We start from the raw sequence: 19,142 nt of genomic DNA, 5'->3' as shown, positions 1-19,142 counted from the left end.
CTGTGTGTATAAATTACAAAAAAAAACATGGCCCGTTGGCTCCTGTGGGTTGTTCTGGCTGTTGACAGTCATCAATAAAGATTAGTTTGAAAGCTCCGAGGCAGGTAAAGTTTGTTTGCTAGCAGAAGTCTGTACGGGTCACGATGCTAACAAGGCAGAAACGTGCTGCCTGGATCATTCTACAATTCTACAATTTCATTCAGCAGAAGCTTTTGTGACGAAAAGCGACGTACATCTAAGAGTTCGTACAGCACAAGCAAGGATCTAGATAGGAGGGAAGAACGCGAGTAAGTGCCAACAGCAGCTTCAAGTCCGATCTGACGCAGGTGCTGACAGGAAGTGCACAGATGCAACAGACAGGGTGGATAGAGGAAGTTTGTTTTTTTCTTTGTCATCATCATCATTAACAACATCAACGATGTCATCGATATTGACTTCATTGTCATCAACATCATCATCATCTGTTGCCATCCTGTCTGCTGACATCATCGTGAATGTCCTAATCAACATCAACACCATCCTCAATTTCCTCACCATCGATATCATTATCATCATCATCCTCATCATCTGTGCCATCCTGCCTGCTGACACGTCTAAAAAAAAAAAAGAGGCGCCGGCGTATATGGACTCACAGGTGTCTAGGAAGACGTGAACAGTATGGCTTGTCCATTTTGTCCATTAGTTTAGTTTTTTATGGACATAATGATTTAAATGAGGGCTACTTAAGTGTTTGTACTGGGAAGTTGAAAATGTATCTTCCGATTTACAGATGTCTCTTTGTACATCCGTGCCCTGCTTCTCTGATTGGCTCGGTTGCATTTCCAGCCGAGGAAACAGCCATCAATGAGCAGTAACACTAGATTTGACTCAGGGAGATGTGAGCATTGATGCAGAGGTGTGGAGCCAGGCTAGAGTAAGAGGGACACTGGAATAAGATGCTGCTGTTGAATTGTTTTTAAATTAATAATTAATTTTTTTTCAGTGCTGTGAGCACCGCAAACAAAATCCCCTTCGCCTCCGTTATACTGTTGCGGAGGCAGAAATCTCAGTGACAAATATCTCAAAAGCAAAGCAAATAAAAGCAACACTGTCTGCGTGGCTAGATACCACATAAAGGTAAAAAGGATCATTTGTGTTTTCTGTTTGTTTGTTGTTTTTTTTACCCTTTTTTTCTGCAATTTTCATGAACTGACCCTTTAATAAAGATTCACCTAATGCAGCATAAATACAGAACAAACACATTTACAACAGCTCCACTGCATGTAAATAAATTCTATACGTGTTCAGCTGGATGATATGAAATTCGACACATGATGTTGTGCGTGAAATAACCTGCTAGGTAGGTCTTATTGTAGTGCGGCGGTTACATCATTGAGCTGCAGGACGTGTGACCTTTGCAGTGGAACACGAAGGGTCTTCATATGGGCTCAAACAGGAAGAGGTAAATAGAAGTGACAGCCTTATATACCTCGCACCACTTACCTCAGAAACCTGCGGTTTATTCAACATGTCTCTCGGGCCTGCTGCTCTGTCAGCCTCGACTTTACTTTTGGGGGTTCTCGCCCGGGGAGGGTGACAGGGAGTATTGCATTGTAGTCAAAACAATTTGCTTGTGACATTTTGATAACTGCTATTTTTCTTGTATGACGCGGAGTGTGCCAGTATGTCATTTAATTTTTGTAGCAGGATGCGGGGCTATGAAGTCTGAAAGACAGCTCACAGTGGCGAGAACAAGCCTATTATTTTTATGTCTAACAGAAAATGATGAGAGTATACATAACAGAAACAATACAAAGGAAGAGAGATGGTAAAAGGAGGGGACGCGGTTGAAAAGCACAAATCTTTTTGGAAAAGTAAAAAAGGTGAGACGTATGAAAAACAGTCGAGAGCAAAAGTCAACCTGGATAAAAACAAGGAGATCTAAAGTACGACAGCTCGACAGATCAACGTGGAGGCATGGAGGGCAGAAAGAAAGTGAGAAACAGGACAAAAAACAAGCAAGTGATCATGTCGTTGAAAGCAACAGAGAGCCCAGTGAACATTGCTAAGTGCATAGAGTGTCAGAAAGCATGAGCATCTGGGTTGTCATAAGAAATGGGCATTTCGTGTTCTCCCTTTGGTCGCTGTGCAGTGGATCGTGGCTGTTGACCTCCCTGTCAGATCCCGGGCTCCCATCCATCACCTCAGGGAGACATATTAATGTGGCAGCATGTTTTAGCTCATCCATCACGACATCAGATGGCCCCACACAGTACTGAGGTAAGGACACAGTCTAGTCACTCAGACGATTGATTAATCTGACCACGTCTGACTCTCTTAAAAGCAAAGACTGTGAGGTATTTAAATGCTTCTTTTGGTCTTTGAGGTGCCGGAGAAGATGAACTGAAGTGCGTTTCTTGGTTCTTTGTCAGTAGCTGCACCACAAGCTTGATTTGAATAAATAAATACAGTTTAAAACCGCTTATAGTGATCACGGTTACAGTGAGCGATCGCTTCTATGGATCAAAAAGCTTGGGACAGAATCACTCCCATACGAATGCTGTTTGAATAATTTCAAGTCAAGTCAATTTTATTTGTGTAGTCCAAGATCTCAAATCACAAATTTGCCTCAGGGAGCAAACACGACCTCCTCTCCACGCCAAATAGATAGAGCCAGAGCAACACAACCTCCTCTCCACTCCAAATAGATAAAGCCAAAGCAACACGACCACCTCTTCACGCCAAATAGATAGAGCCAGAGCAACACGACCTCCTCTCCACGGGTACAAGCCTGCCATTGGCTGCGTAGCTCACGCTGCATTCTCCTTCCCTTTTGCTATCTGCACTATCTATTTTGCAAGGGCACCATCGCTGCATCCTGTACTTAGCGCCGCCCAAGACATGTCGACTGTGATTGGTTTAAAGAAATACAAAATTCACACACCGATTGCACAGACTTCGGGAGCAATTTTGAGGTTCAGTAACTTGCTCAAGAACACTTCCACTTGTGGACTGGAGGGGATCGAACAGCCACCTTCTGAATGGTGGGCGACATGCTCTACCTCTGAGCCACAGCCACCGCTACTTAACTCTCACATATCAGTATCGGTATTGTTCTTAAAAATCAAACATCGCTTATGAAAGGTATCAGTTTTGAAGGATTTGGAAAATTTTATTCTTGGTCAATGTTTCTTATTCACTTGGATGGTTTTGAAAATTGAAATACCTGTATCGGCATATGAATTGGATATTTGATATGGTCCTTTGTGCGGTGTGTGACAGTTTTCTTTCCCTGCTCATGTTATCTGAACTGTGTATATTGCAAAGACAGTGAGCGTGTTAACATGTATATTAGTATATATTTTTAATAGGACTGTCAGTCGATTGAATTATTTAATCACGATTAATCGCATGATTGTCCATAATTAATCATAATTAATTGAAAATAACCACATTTTTTATCACTTCAAAATGAACCTTAAAGGGAGATTTGTCAAGTATTTAATACTCTTGTCAACATGGGAGTGGACAAATATGTTGCTTATTGCTGGGCTTGAACCCTGAAAAAAAACAAGTGTATGATTGGTCTCACCTCTCAGAACTAAACCAGCTGAAGTGACTTTGCTCCTCGCTGCTCGCAGCTTTGATTTTGGCAAATCAGCTGCGTCCTTCTGTTGAGCGAAAAAAGACTTGAACCTGCGAACTGCCGCTTACGGCTATAATTATTATTGGAAAATCAATTAACAACACAAAACAATGACAAATCTTGTCCAGAAACCCTCACAGGTACTGCATTTAGCATAAAACAATATGCTCAAATCATAACATGGCAAACTGCAGCCCAACAGGCAACAACAGCAGTCAGTGTGTCAGTGTGCTGACTTGACTATGACTTGCCCCAAAACTGCATGTAATTATCATAAAGTGGGCATGTCTGTAAAGGGGAGACTCGTGGGTACCCATAGAACCCATTTACATTCACATATCTGGAGGTCAGAGGCCAAGGGACCCCTTTGAAAATGACCATCGCTGTTTTTCCTCCCCAACCTTTTGTGCAAGTTTGTAGCGTTATTTATCCTCCTTCGCAACAAGCTAGTATGACATGGTTGGTACCGATGGATTCTTTAGGTCTTTTAGTTTCATATGATAGCAGTATCTTCACCCTAGCTTTAAAACTGAGCCCGCTACAACCTCTGAAATATGTTTTAATGCATTAAAGAAATTAATGGCGTTAAAATGATTTACGTTTTATTATCGTGTTAACCTTGACAGCCCTACTCACAATGTAAACACACTCTCTTCTTTTTAGTCTCCTCTTGAAAGAGACATTTTAATCACTTTTACCCGGTAAATTAAAGGAAATGAAAGAAAGAAAACTGAGCTCTCTGACAGTCTTTGGAAAAGAAAACAAGACTTCAAACAACCAAATCAATGCTCGGGTTAAAGGAGCACTCCATCAATTTTACACTAGAAGATCACTCACAGGCGGTTATACTCAGCCAGTGAAACAGTTGCATAATGTATTCTGTGGCTGTGGAGGAGCTTTGGCAAGTGAGAAAATAACCCTGATGATGTCATCGGGGGGTAATGATGTCATCAGGGTTATCTCAGCTTGGGCTTGGAGACTGCAAACTTTTCAAAAATGACCTGTGCTACAACCTGGTGGCGTGCACTAGCAACATGTCTGCATTTACCAGACGGGTAGTGTCTAATTTAGAGACACTATTTAGTTGCATCATGGGAAATGTAGTATTCAGCTTTTCTAGATTTTGACCCCCACAAGGGACCAGAAGCCTGGATATCTCAGCCTCTGCTGCCTCAATTTTGACCAATCTTTTTTTAAACTGTCTCTCATAACTCTTACAACTTTATGAAAATGCAATGCTAAATTGCTCGAGTGCACCTTTAATCATGACATCACTGGCTGAATAACCTATTTGATATTGTCTCTTTCCTACATGCAGCTGAAGAGGATGTCAGAAGAGGTTTTTGTTGCTGAGACACTTGCGATCGTGAGAGAGAGAAAACGAGAATGTTAAGGGCAAAATCTCTTGCAATCAAGTGTGACTTTATTGTAAACAAACATGGCGGACGACGGGCAGGAAGAATTAGCGATGTGAGTTTTTGCACTCCTTTGTACTGAAAATTCACAAAGAAAAAAGAAAAAAAATGGATGAAGCCATGAGACACGTTAAATAAACACTCATGTTGTTGCCACAAATTAACAAGTTGGTCCTCCATTTCTGAGCGCCATCTGACTACTACTTTATGCTTTGCGTTTTGCATTAGCTCATGCTCTGCTGCCATGACGGCAGTGGTTGTCCTTCTGCTTGGTTCTCAGTTGGCTATCGTTCCTTCCCACGTGACCGCATCATCGGCTGTCCTCGGTGTTCCCCACACACACAACAGGATATCCGATTTGAAATCGGCACAGCCAAAATGGACTTCCGGGCCGATCGGGGGATGTAAAAAACACTCTTAACATACCTCACACCAAAGGAACATCTGTAAAGATAATCTTTGGAACCACCAAAAAAATCAGGGCTTTGCTTACGATCGTCAGGAGGAGGGAATCGGACCCAAAATCAGCTTGATTCTCGTGTAGTGTGTACCCAGCATTAGACAAGGTGTGTGTGTGTGTGTGTGTGTCTCCTGTGCCTCTCTAGTCCACTGACCTGGGTTTCAGTATCTCCCTCAGCAGCCCGTCAGGTGTGCCTACTAGCTCTCCATCTTGTGAAACTTTTCCCCCTCCCTCTGGGTGACTCTTGTCATTTTCAGCCTGGCAATCTCCTGGCACATCTGGCGTACCTCTTCTTCTTCTGTCAACTGACACCTGTATGGGAGGAGCAGGGGAAGCTCTAAAGAGGGGGAGAGAGAGGAGACAAAGAAAGAAAGACCAGTAGATAACAGATTTTATTGTGTCACAGGCATTATTAGGGTTATCACCCGATTTTCTTTGTCTCTCCGGTTGACCCCTCCATTTTCAAAAGGACTTGCAGACTTGAGGTATATGGGAAAATGTTATCACCTTTTTTTTCCTTCCTGTGTTTCACCACCCTCCCTTTCTTCTCCCATTTCTCTACCTCTATGTCTATCCACATCTCTTTATCATCCGGTGTCTCCCTTTCATAAATTACAACCTCCACTTCACAGGAAATGACAACAATCCCGCAGCAGCATGAAGAGATCGTCTCATGTGAAATCAGAATGCACGTCATGTTGCCAGCACATCAAAAGCATGCTGTGTTGGCACGCTCCTCCGCCTCACAAGACACATTAAGGATGCTTGTTTGCAAAAGCTTTCCGGTGGTTGACGCGTCTAAATGAAATGTAAAGTTAAATAGCAAATTTCCCATGCTCAAGATTAGAAATGATCTTCCATTTCCTGGTAGTGGGATACTAGTGTTTGAGCAGATGTGGATGTTTTGTCTGGGTCCATTACATAATGAACTGTGTCCAAGCAGTGCCCCCTTGTGGTCGCATGTGACAGAGTCCACCTCTGACAAACTATCAGTTGAAGCCTTTAGACATGTTTCCATTCAAAGGGGGGGGAAACAAATCAGCAGATCTCGCCTTGTACACACGCAATCTGAAAATCCACTACCAGCTTTATTCTATTTGGAATAAAGATGACATGGTTTTAAAGATTTATGCCTCTGAAGGTATAAAATGAGGAATCCAGAGCTCTGCCTCTGGTCATCATTTTAAAATGAGTACCATAAAGTAAAGATGGCAGAAATATTGAACAAATTTAGCTGGGTATAAATGTAAAATCAATGTGGTGGTGGTGGTTGGGTGGGGGGGCTGAGGACAGTTAAGCTCCAGCTAAGCATGAATCATACCCTACAGAGCAGTTATTTCAGAGCTCTACGTGATACAACATATAGTCGGATGCATTCAAGGCTCCCGAATGCCAAACCAAAAGCTTTTTCTTTTCTCCATCCCGTCGCCTCAGGCTCGAGGAGGGCTTTTTTCTCCGACGGGGGTGAGTTGAGATTTTTCCCGAAGAGGAATAACACCAGAAGCCTCTCCACCTTTCCAAAAAAAGGTCAAATATCATTCAGTTCCTGCCTAGCTGAGGGGCTAAAGGGAGAGGCAGCACCTTAAAAAAAAAGCAATCCAGGACTCCCAGGACTGCTTAGTGCTGGCAGCACCACTGTCCATGCTTTGAGATGAGAGCACTAGTGTGTGTCTTTCATCCGCAAAGTGTGAACCTACCGTCAGATCTGTTACTCCTGCTCCTCTTCCTCTCTCTCTCAGGCTCACACATCCATCAACATGCATGTGCAGGCATAGAAACACATCAGAGCCGAGGTGTCCCTCTGCTGCTCAGGTGCGTTAGCGTGTTGGCGGTGGAGAGTTTACCTTCAGGTCATTCGCCGGCATTCCAGCGAGAGCCGCTCATTGGCCGATGGGAGCAGCTCGCTCCGGCGTTCTCACTTGTACAGTAACTGCTCGCTTTTTGGCCGATTCGAGATCTGTCGGATGCGGGGGAGGGCTGCAGTGCGGGGGACGAACAACACGGGACAAGATGAGATGTATGATCGGCAGGTTTGGGTATAGTATTTGAGCGCAGGGGCAGAGCAACAAAGACAACATTTGTTTGTTTCAAAGTCTTCAACGGCGAGCTCCGCAGTGGCCATTTGCAAAATGTCATTGAACACTTCAAACTATGGCAAACTACAAAATGTCAACAACAAAAAAAAATTAACACTGGCACGCTGACTCAGACTGAGTGCAGCCAAATGATAGAGCTGAGCGTTTATCACTCTCCAAGACAGCAACACATCCGATCTGCACGGTGGGTAAAACTTGGCTCCGCCAAACCTCGCCACAGCCACGGGAACAGGCGGGAAGATGCAATCGACGGTGAAGAAGAAGAAGACGAGTTGGGAAAGATTGGGAGACAGACGGGGATGGGAGAATGTGTGTGTGTGATTGCATGAGTCTGATCAGGTTTTTATCTGTACTAAGCGAGAGAGGGAGTAATTTCCTGTGGTTATAACGCTGATGTGGTAAGCAACACACACTAAGCTGTGTTCTTGCCAGTGCCTTTTGTAGTACATGTTGCCAATGGAGACAGTTTAAAGTTGGTTATTTTTCTGTGTTGAGCTTCGAGCTTGGACCGAGTTCGGTAATTTTTCTAGTCCTGCTCTCTCTGACTGTGCCAGTCGTCTGCATCCGTGCCCGTCATGTGTTGCAAGTAGATACACAATGCCCAGTGGAAAGATTAAAGGACCAGTGTGTCACAATTAGGGGGATCTATTGGCAGAAATGGAATATAATATTAATAAGTATGTTTTCTCTAGTGTATAATCATCTGATGATAAGAATCGTTGTGCTTTCGTTAGCTTACAATGAGCCGTTTATATCGACATAGGGAGCGGGTCCTCTTCACGTAGTCCAGCATGTTGCACCGCCATGTTTCTACAGTAGCCCAGAACGAACAAACCAAACTTTTCCTGCTTGGGCCGGACTATATGACGCTCCCGTCGCCGCCGCCGCTCTCTCTCTCTTGCTTCACCACTCACTTCACACATACACACACACTCTGCGCGCTGGCTCTGTTGCAACTGGCTCTAGAGGGGGCCATTGGCGTTTTTGCATCAGCCACCGTAGCTCTCCAACACGCTTGGCACACGGGAGAGGCTTCAGTTGGTTGCAATCTCCTCACCTCACCGTTAGATACTGCATACTGGACCTTTAAAGGGGGGGGGGGGGCAGTGTCGCCATTGACCGTTAGCTGACCAATGAAAGGTGATGAAATAAAGCAAAAGGTCTCAGGTCAGGCTCAGGTCTTGTATTTGTCTGGCAGTAGTAGTTGGGTTCAGCCTGCATTTTTTTTAAACAATGACAAATTATCTTCAAACAAAGTAGCCATGGGGAATGTGTTAGCAAACAGTGTATATATATACACATCCAGCAGACACATTGTCATTCATTTGGAGTCATGTTTCTAGCCACTTGGTGAATGTAAGTCCAGTATAGAGTCCTGCAGAGATGATGCAGGCCAATCCGGAAGCATCACACTGGTTCGCTCGACAAACAGCCAATGGGATTTTTCCATCCATTTATTTCCAACCGCCTTTTCACGTAAAAGCTTCAAAATTCACGAGTGGGATATCTACTAATGTATTCTATGTCGTAGAACAAAACATTAAAGTCTCTTCAGCTTGTATTAATTACAGACCTTATTTCAGGCATCTAACTAAAAACCCGTTCAAAAAAACCCAACGCCATCCAGACGAGGGAACCAGCTAAAATGCTAACTCATTTCTGGGTTTGAGGACTCGTTCCTGCAGCACTCTATACAGCTTTGGGGATTTCCAGGACTACTTTCTGTATTTAATGGGATATGAATGACACGGCAAGTCATTTCACATACAATAATATTGTCGTTCTTGCTTTTCGCGTGTCATTTCACACTATGTAGTCTACTGACTGCAATGTAAACGCATCCGTGTGAATATGCTACACTCAGAGCTAGTGATGTAGAATAAAAAAGTGAGAAAGACTGCTTCCAGGACAGGACTTTTAACCGGGAGATGCTGTTTGTGTCCCAAAGTGTTGTTGAGTTATTTTGAAGCTACGTTTGTGGCGTCTATTTCGTACTTAAGTTACGTTGTTTGCATATGTATTGTACTTAGTTTACATACTTATTTTAAGTCCAATCAGGATGTTTTTCTTAAACCTAACTAAGTGGTTTTGTTGCCTATACCTTACTTCAGCCGTAACAATAGTGTTGTTGCCTAAACAAGACATGCTAAATGACACGTGAAAAACATAAAATACGTTATCATGACACGCGGATTGTCCTTTAAATGTCATCAGGTTGGTGAAAAAGTTTTAGTGGGCTTTTGTGGTTCCAAACAGGAGCTGTGTGAGGTTTGAAAAAGTCGATTTTGATCCTTTAATTTAAAATTGTGAGTCCAGCAACGCTAAATCAGCGGAGTACTCTTAGGAGACTTGTGCTTCTTGCCTTTATCGGCATCATCCTTGCCAGAGTCCATGTTTCCTAAAGGTCTACAACAGAGATGGTGAGTGACCTGTTTTGACCCTAATTTGAGGGTCTGAGGGTAAAGGAGGGCTTTTGTTGTATAAACTGTTAAGCCCCTTTGAGGGAAATGTGCAGTTTTGAGCTGTGTAAATAAAAGTGGTTGGACAAAAAGTCACATTGGACAAAATATGATAATAAATCCCAGTTTGACAAACACAGAGATATCCTTTCAAGAAGTCCAAGGGCCCCGAGTCGACCCCTGACTTTCTTCTGTTTGGCAAAGATCAGGCACCGTGCTTTCCTCCTGAGTGCTGCCGTGTTAGTGTGTACATAGTGAAATGACCATCCCAGTATGTGCATCTGTGTATGTCTAAATGTCAATGTGTGTGTGTGTGTGTGTGTGTGTGTGTGTGTGTGTGTGTGTGTGTGTGTGTGTGTGTGTGTGTGTGTGTGCATGTAAGTTCCTGCCCTCTTGTTCCTCTCCTTTATTCACCTTTAGCTCCATCACTGGCTGCTCCAGCCTCATCTACTCCTTTTCGGTCCTCTTGGCCCTGCACCGTCGAGCTATTGATGGCCGCCCTTCGTGGCCTCCGAGCCGTCTGTGCAGCTGCTTCGGCTCCTTCTCCAGCTCCTACTTCTCCTTCATGTCTCTGAAGACCTGACAGACCTGGAGGTCCTGCCAGAGCTGAATTTGGAAACAGCTAAGAGATGAAAAAGATGCCCAGAGCTGATGCTCTTCTCTTCTGGAGTTCTATATGCCAGGGATGGCGAGTATGACTGTATCCTGCTGGGGCCTTTCTGCCTTTTCTGACTTGCACTCTCTCCAAAGCAAAGTATCCTCTCTCTGTGCCAGTTCAGCTGTTACTCATGTACAAAGCAACATTTCCCTTATTGATTTTGGGATGTTTGTTTAGCAGAAAGCCCGATGGGTCTTTTTTATCTACTACCTTTGAAAATATAGTACGAGAAGGTAAAAGGTGTGTAGTCTACACCGACCCCTACGTTGGGAACCGCTCAAGCAGAAAATCACATTCTCTGCATGTTTGATCTACTGCATCTAAAAGGCATAGCTGAGGTCAAGCCAATATACTATGATGATTAAAAGCCTACAGCCAAGAGCTTTGAAACATCTTCACTTTCTACCACTAATTTAGAGAATAATCTAGAAAAAGAGGAACTCCACTGAGAGTGGAGAGTACGACTGCATATGTGAAAAAGTTGTTGTGTGTCTCCAGCGGGAGCTGTGTGAAGTCTGATAAATGTCCTCAAGTGATGCCACTTGAGTCAGGGTCGGTTGGGTCTGAAGACTACAAGTTTGAACATGAAAAAAAAGTCTGGTGGTGTGGAGTTAGAGAGAGAGTTAGATCTTACCAGACCTCCGCAGCCTGCTCCTCATCTCCGCTTGAGGTTACATTACAGTAGCTGCTACTAGCATAACACACCCAAGTCTCCGTCCAAACTGTTAGTGGTCGAGTTGTAGGAGTGCAATGCTAAATCGGAAAAGTACTTTCAATGCACCCGATTCGACTGTTATCAAGCCATTAAATAGGCGTTATCAGTCACTATAAATGTCATAGATGTGGGTCATTAGGGGCCTGCTACGCCGACTATGTTGTAAAAGTGAAAGGGAAACTTAAAAGCAACATGTTAGGCAATAAAACTACAAATTTATTTTGGTTTAGGAAACAAAACTACAACTTATTTAGGTTTAGGCAACAAAACTACACATTTATTTAGGTTTAGGCAACAAAACTATATCTTTGGGTTTAGGCAACAAAAACAGGTTTGGGCAAGAAAACTACAACTTATTTAGGTTTAAGCAACAAAACTACAACTTATTTAGGTTTAGGCAATAAAACTACAATCTCTTTAGGATTAGGCAACAAAAATACAACTTCTTTAGGTCTAGGCAACAAAACTACGTCTTTAGGTTTAGGCAACAAAACTACAACTTCTTTGGTTTAGGCAACAAAACTACTTCTTTAGTTTTAGGCAACAAAACTAATTATTTCGGTTTAGGCAACAAAACTACAACTTCTTTAGGTTTAGGCAACAAAACTACAACTTCTTTTGGTTTAGGCAAAAAAATAACAGTTAGTTTTAGGCAATAAAACTACAACTTCTTTAGGTTTAGGGAACAAAAAAAAAATACATAGTTAAGTTTAGGGAAAAACATTGTGTTTTGGGTTTTACATGGGATGCAAACTCCAGTTTCCTTGGGTAAAAATCCTGTGTTTTGTGTCCCATCCATCGCACTCATCCTCAGTCCCATATGGAGTTTCACACTGTCTATATCACAGCGCCTGACTTCCGCTTCTGCTCCTGTCATAATTACTACGGTCGCTAGAGATCGCTGTTGTGTTCTTTTAAACTTTTTTCTACCATTTACCATGTGAATTGATAATAAAACCTACTAGTAGGTGTAGTGGACCCCTATTGACCCACATCTATGGAGCTTACTGCAACTGATAACGCCTATTTAATACCCTGACGACAGTCTAATCGTCAGTTCAATCTGTGTCAATGGGTGTTCCTTCTACTTGGTCAGCACTTAAAGAGACCGTATGTAAGGATCAACATCGGCTGGGCCTTCGATTCATGGAGGGACCTTCGTTTGGTAAGCTGACATTACTGCCAAGCATGTGAAATATAGAGGGATATTGTGGTTTTAGCTGGTTAACGTTAATCAACATGATGCTTGTCAATCCCGTTCAGTCTTGTGTGTGTCACCTCACTGTTTTGACCGATGCTTGCTCGCGTCTACGTAGTGCGAGCAACAGCACGCGATCTTCTCGGACATCAACCCTCGATCCTGGCATGGGCAGATTGAACTTGGATTTTTTGACAGAGAGTCGGCAGACAGTCAGAGTAGATAGCGTAACATCAAAGACGACCACAGTGAGCACATGATCACCACAAGGGTGTGTACTGAGCCCTTTACTGTTTACACCGATGACGCATGACTGTTCTGCTAGTTTCAACACCAACCACATCGTAAAGTTCGCCGACGACACCGTAGTTGTCGGCCTCATCACCCACAGCGATGAGTCGGCGTACAGAGAAGAGGTGGAGCAGCTGACAGCGTGGTGCAAAATACACAACCTTGTCCTCAACACCAATAAGACCAAGGAGATGGTAGTTGACTTCAGTAGGACTGGTCACTGGCACCATCTCCCACCGACCATCAGTGGCTCTGAGGTGGAGAGGGTACACAGCGCCACAAGTTCCTGGGGGTCCATCTGACGGACGAGCTGACCTCCAGTGACAACACCACAGCTGTCATCAAGAGGGTCCAACAGCGCCTTCATTCTCTCCGCAGACTGAAGAAGGTGGACCTCCCCATCCCTGCCATGACCATGTTCTACAGAGGCACCATTTAGAGCATTCTCACTTACTGCAGCTCTTCCTGGTTTGATAACAGCACAGCAGAGGAGAAACACAAACTGAACAGGATAGTGAGATCTGCTGAAAAAAATCATTGGTGCCTCGCTGCCGCGTCTGCAGAACATCTACACCGAGCGTTGCGTGCACAGAGCAAACAGCATCATAAAGGACTCCACTCATCCCTCTCATGGCATGTTCGCACTCCTGCAGTCCGGGAGAAGATAAAGAAGTATCAGATCAAGGACTACTCGGCTGTTAAACAGCTTCTTTCCCACAGCAATCAGAGAATGCGAACTGCACTTAAGAGACTGTTCCTTTAAAATGTTTTTAATTTTTAAATTCTAACTATTTATTCTCTTCTATTGAAGCATAATTTTAGCTTATTTATTAGTGCTCTTATTTATTAGCTTATTACTTTATAGTTTTTAACAATTGTTTTGCACTGAATTACTGAGTGGTGGATGTGTGAAACACAGTTTTGAAGCATAAAAATGACAAATAAAAGAATCTTGAATCTTGAATCTTGACTCTCGTTGACTTAACGGCCACAGGTGTCACTGTGAACAAGCAATTTTCGATTCTTGCATCTAGCCCAGGGGTCTGCAAGCTGCGGCTCCGGAGCCACATGCGTCTCTTTAGCCCCTCTCCAGTGGCTCCCTGTGGATTTTTAAAAATGGAAATGAATAACTGTTTTTTTGTTTACATTTTCATTTTTATTTATCATTGTTGTAGGTCTATGGTACGACGGACTATTAGGGCCACATTGAGGAAAAGAAATAAATCTGAGATTTTGAGAATAACGTCATAATATTATGAAAATAAAGTCGTAGGTTTATGAGAAAAAAAAGTCGTAATATTATGAGATAAGTTATGACTTTATTCTCGTAACATTACGACTGTTTTTCTCGTAATATTATGACTTTATTCTGGAAATCTCAGATTTGTTTTTCCTCAATGTGGCCCTAATACTCTGTAGTACATTTGCACTTTGGCCCTCACTGCATTAGACATATATACTATATACTTAGACTATAAACTGTGTTACCCTCATCACAATGCTCAAATGTTTTGTGGCTCCAGACAGATTTATTTATTTTTTGCCTAAAATGGCTCTTTTGATAGTAAAGGCTGCTGACCCCTGATCTAGCCCCTTTAATCGATCTTCACTGGATCATTAAAATGAAAATAAAGTACAGTAATACAAAACAGTGACAGGAACTTGCGATAAAAATAACAGATGTAGCTTCATTTTTGTAGGAAACATCTTTAAATGAGAATAGAAGATACCAAGAACTCACCAGACACCACCTTATCTTAGGTCATACCAATCGTTTACAAGATTTTCTCAGCCCTTCAAATGCTGAGGAGAGGGACATCAACTGTGATAAATTCTGGTATTTGGTATCCTCAAATGATCCAAAGTGTCTCCTCCAGGTCTATGCCTCCTGGGAATTGAGTAGTTGAGTCATAAACTGTCACTGTCAGAATGTTTAAAGGCTAATTGTGTAAAATCCCAGGCTTCCAGAGTCTGTTCCCATCCTCATGGAAAAAGTGAAATCATACACAACTTGAATTACTAGTATATAGGTGGGGGCTGCCTGTCCAGTCGTTTCATTGCAGTCAAATTACATGTGATGTAAATACCTGCAAGGTCACATGGAATGTTTATCACAAAATGCTTTTTCCTCTTCTCTCTTTACCTGATGTCAACAGCTCATTTAACTGTGACATGATACCACTGCAGCTTGAACAGACTTAATGTATATAAATGACTCAACCTAAATCCATCAACCATTTTGCTGAGCTGAATGGCATTTCAACAGTGGTGGAAGAAGTCCTCACATCATTTCCTGAAGTAAAACTGCCAATACAATAATGGAAAAACACTCGAATAAAAGTAAAAGTCCTGCATTCAAAATCGTAGTTAACGGTCTCATATTATAAAAAAGTGAGATTTACATGTTGTATTTATTATAAAGCAGGCTTAAGTCCTTTATAAATACTGTGAAAGTATCGAAACGCTCAATCCACAGGGAAATACACACAGCCCGTATTCAGAAACTCTGCATTTGAAACAAGCTGTCAGGATTTCTGTCCATTTGTGATGTCACAAATATACAATATTTAGTCCCTTTACACAGATTTAAACGTAAACATTCTAAATGTGTCCCAGTTTATTCCTGGTTGCTGTGTATGTGAATGTCATCAGCTGACAGAAAGTAAACATGGACCCAAACTGTTGCCCAGCAACACAATTATGTTGCAATTTTCATTCTGTCGAAATGCGCTAAAACGGAGCGTTTCAGACAGAGGGTAAATACAGGCATATTCAGGCCGACAGTATGAGGAAAATAACGTTTTTTTTTAACATTACAGCATGTAAACATGTTCTAGTAGAAACACAAAATACAAATATGAACCTGAAAATGAGCACAATATGGGACCTTTAAATAAAAGCATAGTAGTATTACCACCAAAGCAGGGCCAGCTCTAGCCCTTTTGGTGCCCTATAGGCGAAATTTGGGATTTGGAGCCTCTCCTCTCCCCCGCGACCACAGCCTATATATGCTGCTCTGGGGCTTTGATACACATCAGACATCACAAAGGTTTTAAGACAAAAATTAAGATTTTTATTTTCATAGATAAATGTATTTATTATAATATAAATAAACAGTTGGTCCCTGATATTGTTGGCTTAAAAGTGTTTAGTCAGTTTCACTACAATTTACACTTTTATTAACAAATAATTGATTTACAGGGGTGAAAAGTGTATTTCTTTATTTATGTATTTGTTACCTCAGAAAATGAGGTCAATGGAATATTTATTGAACTTTTTGTTGCATGAAATATATTTATGGTGTTGTTACTATGGCACCAAAGACAATAGTTAATGTCAATTTACTGTTAAAATGAAAATGATTTCAGCTGTGATTCTTGTGTCTCCCTCTTTTATATCGGCCCATTTTACCTGAACATTGTGTTGTGGCTCAAGAGGGAACCTGCTGTTACTGTAACTCTCATAATTCCAAAACAATTGTACTTTTTCCACATTTTTTTAACAAATAAATATAGACCCATGGCAATTTATAAAAATATAATTAGATCTTCGTTTTATAGTCTTGTTTATTTTACTCTATTTTATTTAATCAACATTTTATTGCTGATCATTATTATCTCTTTTATTATATTTAATTTTATTAAAATTGTATTATTTTAATACAATCTGCTTATTTTGTGTAGTTTCATAATTTGTATTTATCTATTTTTATTGTTTATTTTTATTTCCTTGTATTTTATTTATCTTTTATTATCTTAAATACCCATCTCTTATTGCTTTCTTATTCAATGAACTTTTATATTGATTGTTTTTGATGTGCGTTAGTCTCTAAATCCATTTTTAACACTCTATATTTTTGTCAATCGTCTGTCCAGCACTTTGAATTGCATTTGACTTGTTTGAAAAGTGCTATATAAATAAAGTTTGACTGATTGATTGATTGATAAATCATTTAAAAAAAAAACAGTGGCCCATTTTACCTGACACCACCGGTTAAACATGAAACTTATTTGACCAACTGAACCTAACTGGTTCAAAATATGTTATTATGAACTCATATTTCTTTCTCAATTTCTGAGACATAAACAAGGCAACAATAATGAGTCATTCCTTATTATTTTCACTGTGACTTTCATCATTTCACTGAACAACAGAACAAAAGTGAAAGTTCCTGTGGCATCAAACTGCAACACATCAGCGTGGTTTTGGAGAGTTAAGCGCATCAGGTGCAAATCAAACCCAAACTGTCACTGGCTTCTTTAGTTGTGTTGTTTGTTGTTGATTTTACACTAGATGGCAGCTTCACACTATTCATGAAACATGATCAAGCACTCATTAGATGACATGTGTGTTTTGCACTTATTTGATCATATTTCCAACATGGAATGCAGGTGGTCCACTAACATATAGATAGATGATAACCAGGCCTATATAGACCTGCAGGCTATACTTATTATTATTTTTCTAGCCTGTTTTCTTTTCTTTTCTTTTCTTTCACAAAATCCACCTTATTAACCAGAATATTGAAAGGGAATATGATAACAAAAAACACAATTATATTTTTTTAAATAGCATACAGCATAATGCTGAACTCCTTACAGAGTTTTTAAATAAAGCAAAGTAACACAACGACCTCAGCTGTCGTCCGGGAGGGAACACTTGCTGAAGAGGATTATTCAGTCGCCAAATTCCCGCTGATGAAAAGCCAAAAGCTGCATCCAGGATTCAGCATCCCAGGATTCAGCATCCAGGATTAGAGCATCCTCACATCCTCGCTGCTGCTGCTGCTGCTCTCTGACTCCACACACCTGTGTGCCTGTTGCCTCTTCCGCTACTTTAGTCGCCTGCTACTGACTGAAAAACAACATCCACGCGTTCACTCCTTCAGTTGATTTTCTCCATCTCACCGGGATAGATAGACGCAGCTATAATCCTCATTTTTTAAGCAGACGTCCGTCCAAAGAGCCGCGGTCAACTCTATATAGTGCTCATCATCTTGTCATGGGCAGTAATGTATCGGGTATATCGACGCTGCAGAGAGGACAACAGCAGGGCTTCCACAGACTCCGAAACTCTCACAAAGGTCAGTCACCACCACGAACACACCAAACACAAACACACTGACACCTTTAACGCACCGTTTGGCACCTTATTACGAACGTGCGTGGTTAAAAACGAGTAGTTAATGTGTGTTATAGACGTTAGTGTGCAGAAGCTTAATATAGAAAGATGTTGGAGTCAGTCCCGTGTGATCCACTTTGTGATGCTGATGCTCCGGGAGCAGATCACCGGTTGGTGCTGAAGAACAGCTCCCGGGTCAGGCTGCAGGAGGCGGGCCTGTTGCTGGTGGAGGTGAGCTGGAGGTGATGGTGCTGCTGGTGGTGATGTGATCTCCAGGCACTGGCAGCTCATCACAAGGCAAACACACCAATACAAGCGTAAATTGATTTATGGTCTAAAAAGTTTGCTGAACTGAGTTGGGGGACAGTAGGTTGGTAGATTTTTTTAAGTTGAGCTTTAGTTATAAAGCCTACCTTTTTGTTTTGTGTTCATTCCTCCCCGTGACCACCCTCTCTCCCTGCCTGCCTGTCACCTCCAAGTTTCAACTAGTGTCCACAGCGAATTCAGTTTTGTGTCATTGTTGTTTCGTTAAATGTGATCAAGCACAACGGTTTTGTGTTTTAAAGGTCCCATATTATAAAAAAGTGCGATTTTCATGTCTTTTATTTTATAAAGCAGGTTTAAGTGCTATATAAATACTGTTAAACTATCAAAACGCTCAAAATACGGAGAAATACACACAGCCTGTATTCAGAAATTGCGCGTTTGAAACAAGCTGTTAGGATTTCTGTCCATTTGTGATGTCATAAATATACGATACTTAGACCATTACGAGGTTTTAAACATAAACATTCTAAATGTGTCACAGTTTATTTCCTGTTGCAGTTTATGTGAATAACATCAGCTGACAGGAAGAAAGCATGGACCCAAACTGTTGCCTAGCAACGCAATTCCGTTACAATTCCATTGAAATGCACTAAAACTGAGCATTTCAGACAGAGAGTAAATACAGGTATATTCAGGCCGACTATATGAGAAACATAACGTTTTTTTTTTAACATTACAGTATGTAAACATGTTCTAGTAGAAACACAAAATACAAGTATGAACCTGAAAATGAGCACGATATGGGATCTTTAAGGTCCATTTATAAGCTGCTCTGGA

At 41.6% G+C, this 19,142-nt stretch overlaps 1 protein-coding gene across 1 annotated transcript in view; it reads left to right on the top strand.

Moving 5' to 3' along the window:
* Nucleotides 1–17,525: 17,525 nt before the first annotated feature.
* Nucleotides 17,526–19,142, top strand: part of neurl1aa (neuralized E3 ubiquitin protein ligase 1Aa) — a 102,697-nt gene continuing 101,080 nt past the window's right edge. The window contains exon 1 of the mRNA XM_074631086.1: nucleotides 17,526–18,000. Coding sequence (XP_074487187.1) covers nucleotides 17,919–18,000 — 82 coding nt within the window. The 5' untranslated portion in view covers nucleotides 17,526–17,918. The remainder of the gene's footprint in view (nucleotides 18,001–19,142) is intronic.

The sequence above is a fragment of the Sebastes fasciatus genome, chromosome 3, assembly GCF_043250625.1.
Source record: "Sebastes fasciatus isolate fSebFas1 chromosome 3, fSebFas1.pri, whole genome shotgun sequence".
NCBI classification, from domain to species: domain Eukaryota; kingdom Metazoa; phylum Chordata; class Actinopteri; order Perciformes; family Sebastidae; genus Sebastes; species Sebastes fasciatus.
This window is presented reverse-complemented; position numbering and strand designations above follow the sequence as displayed.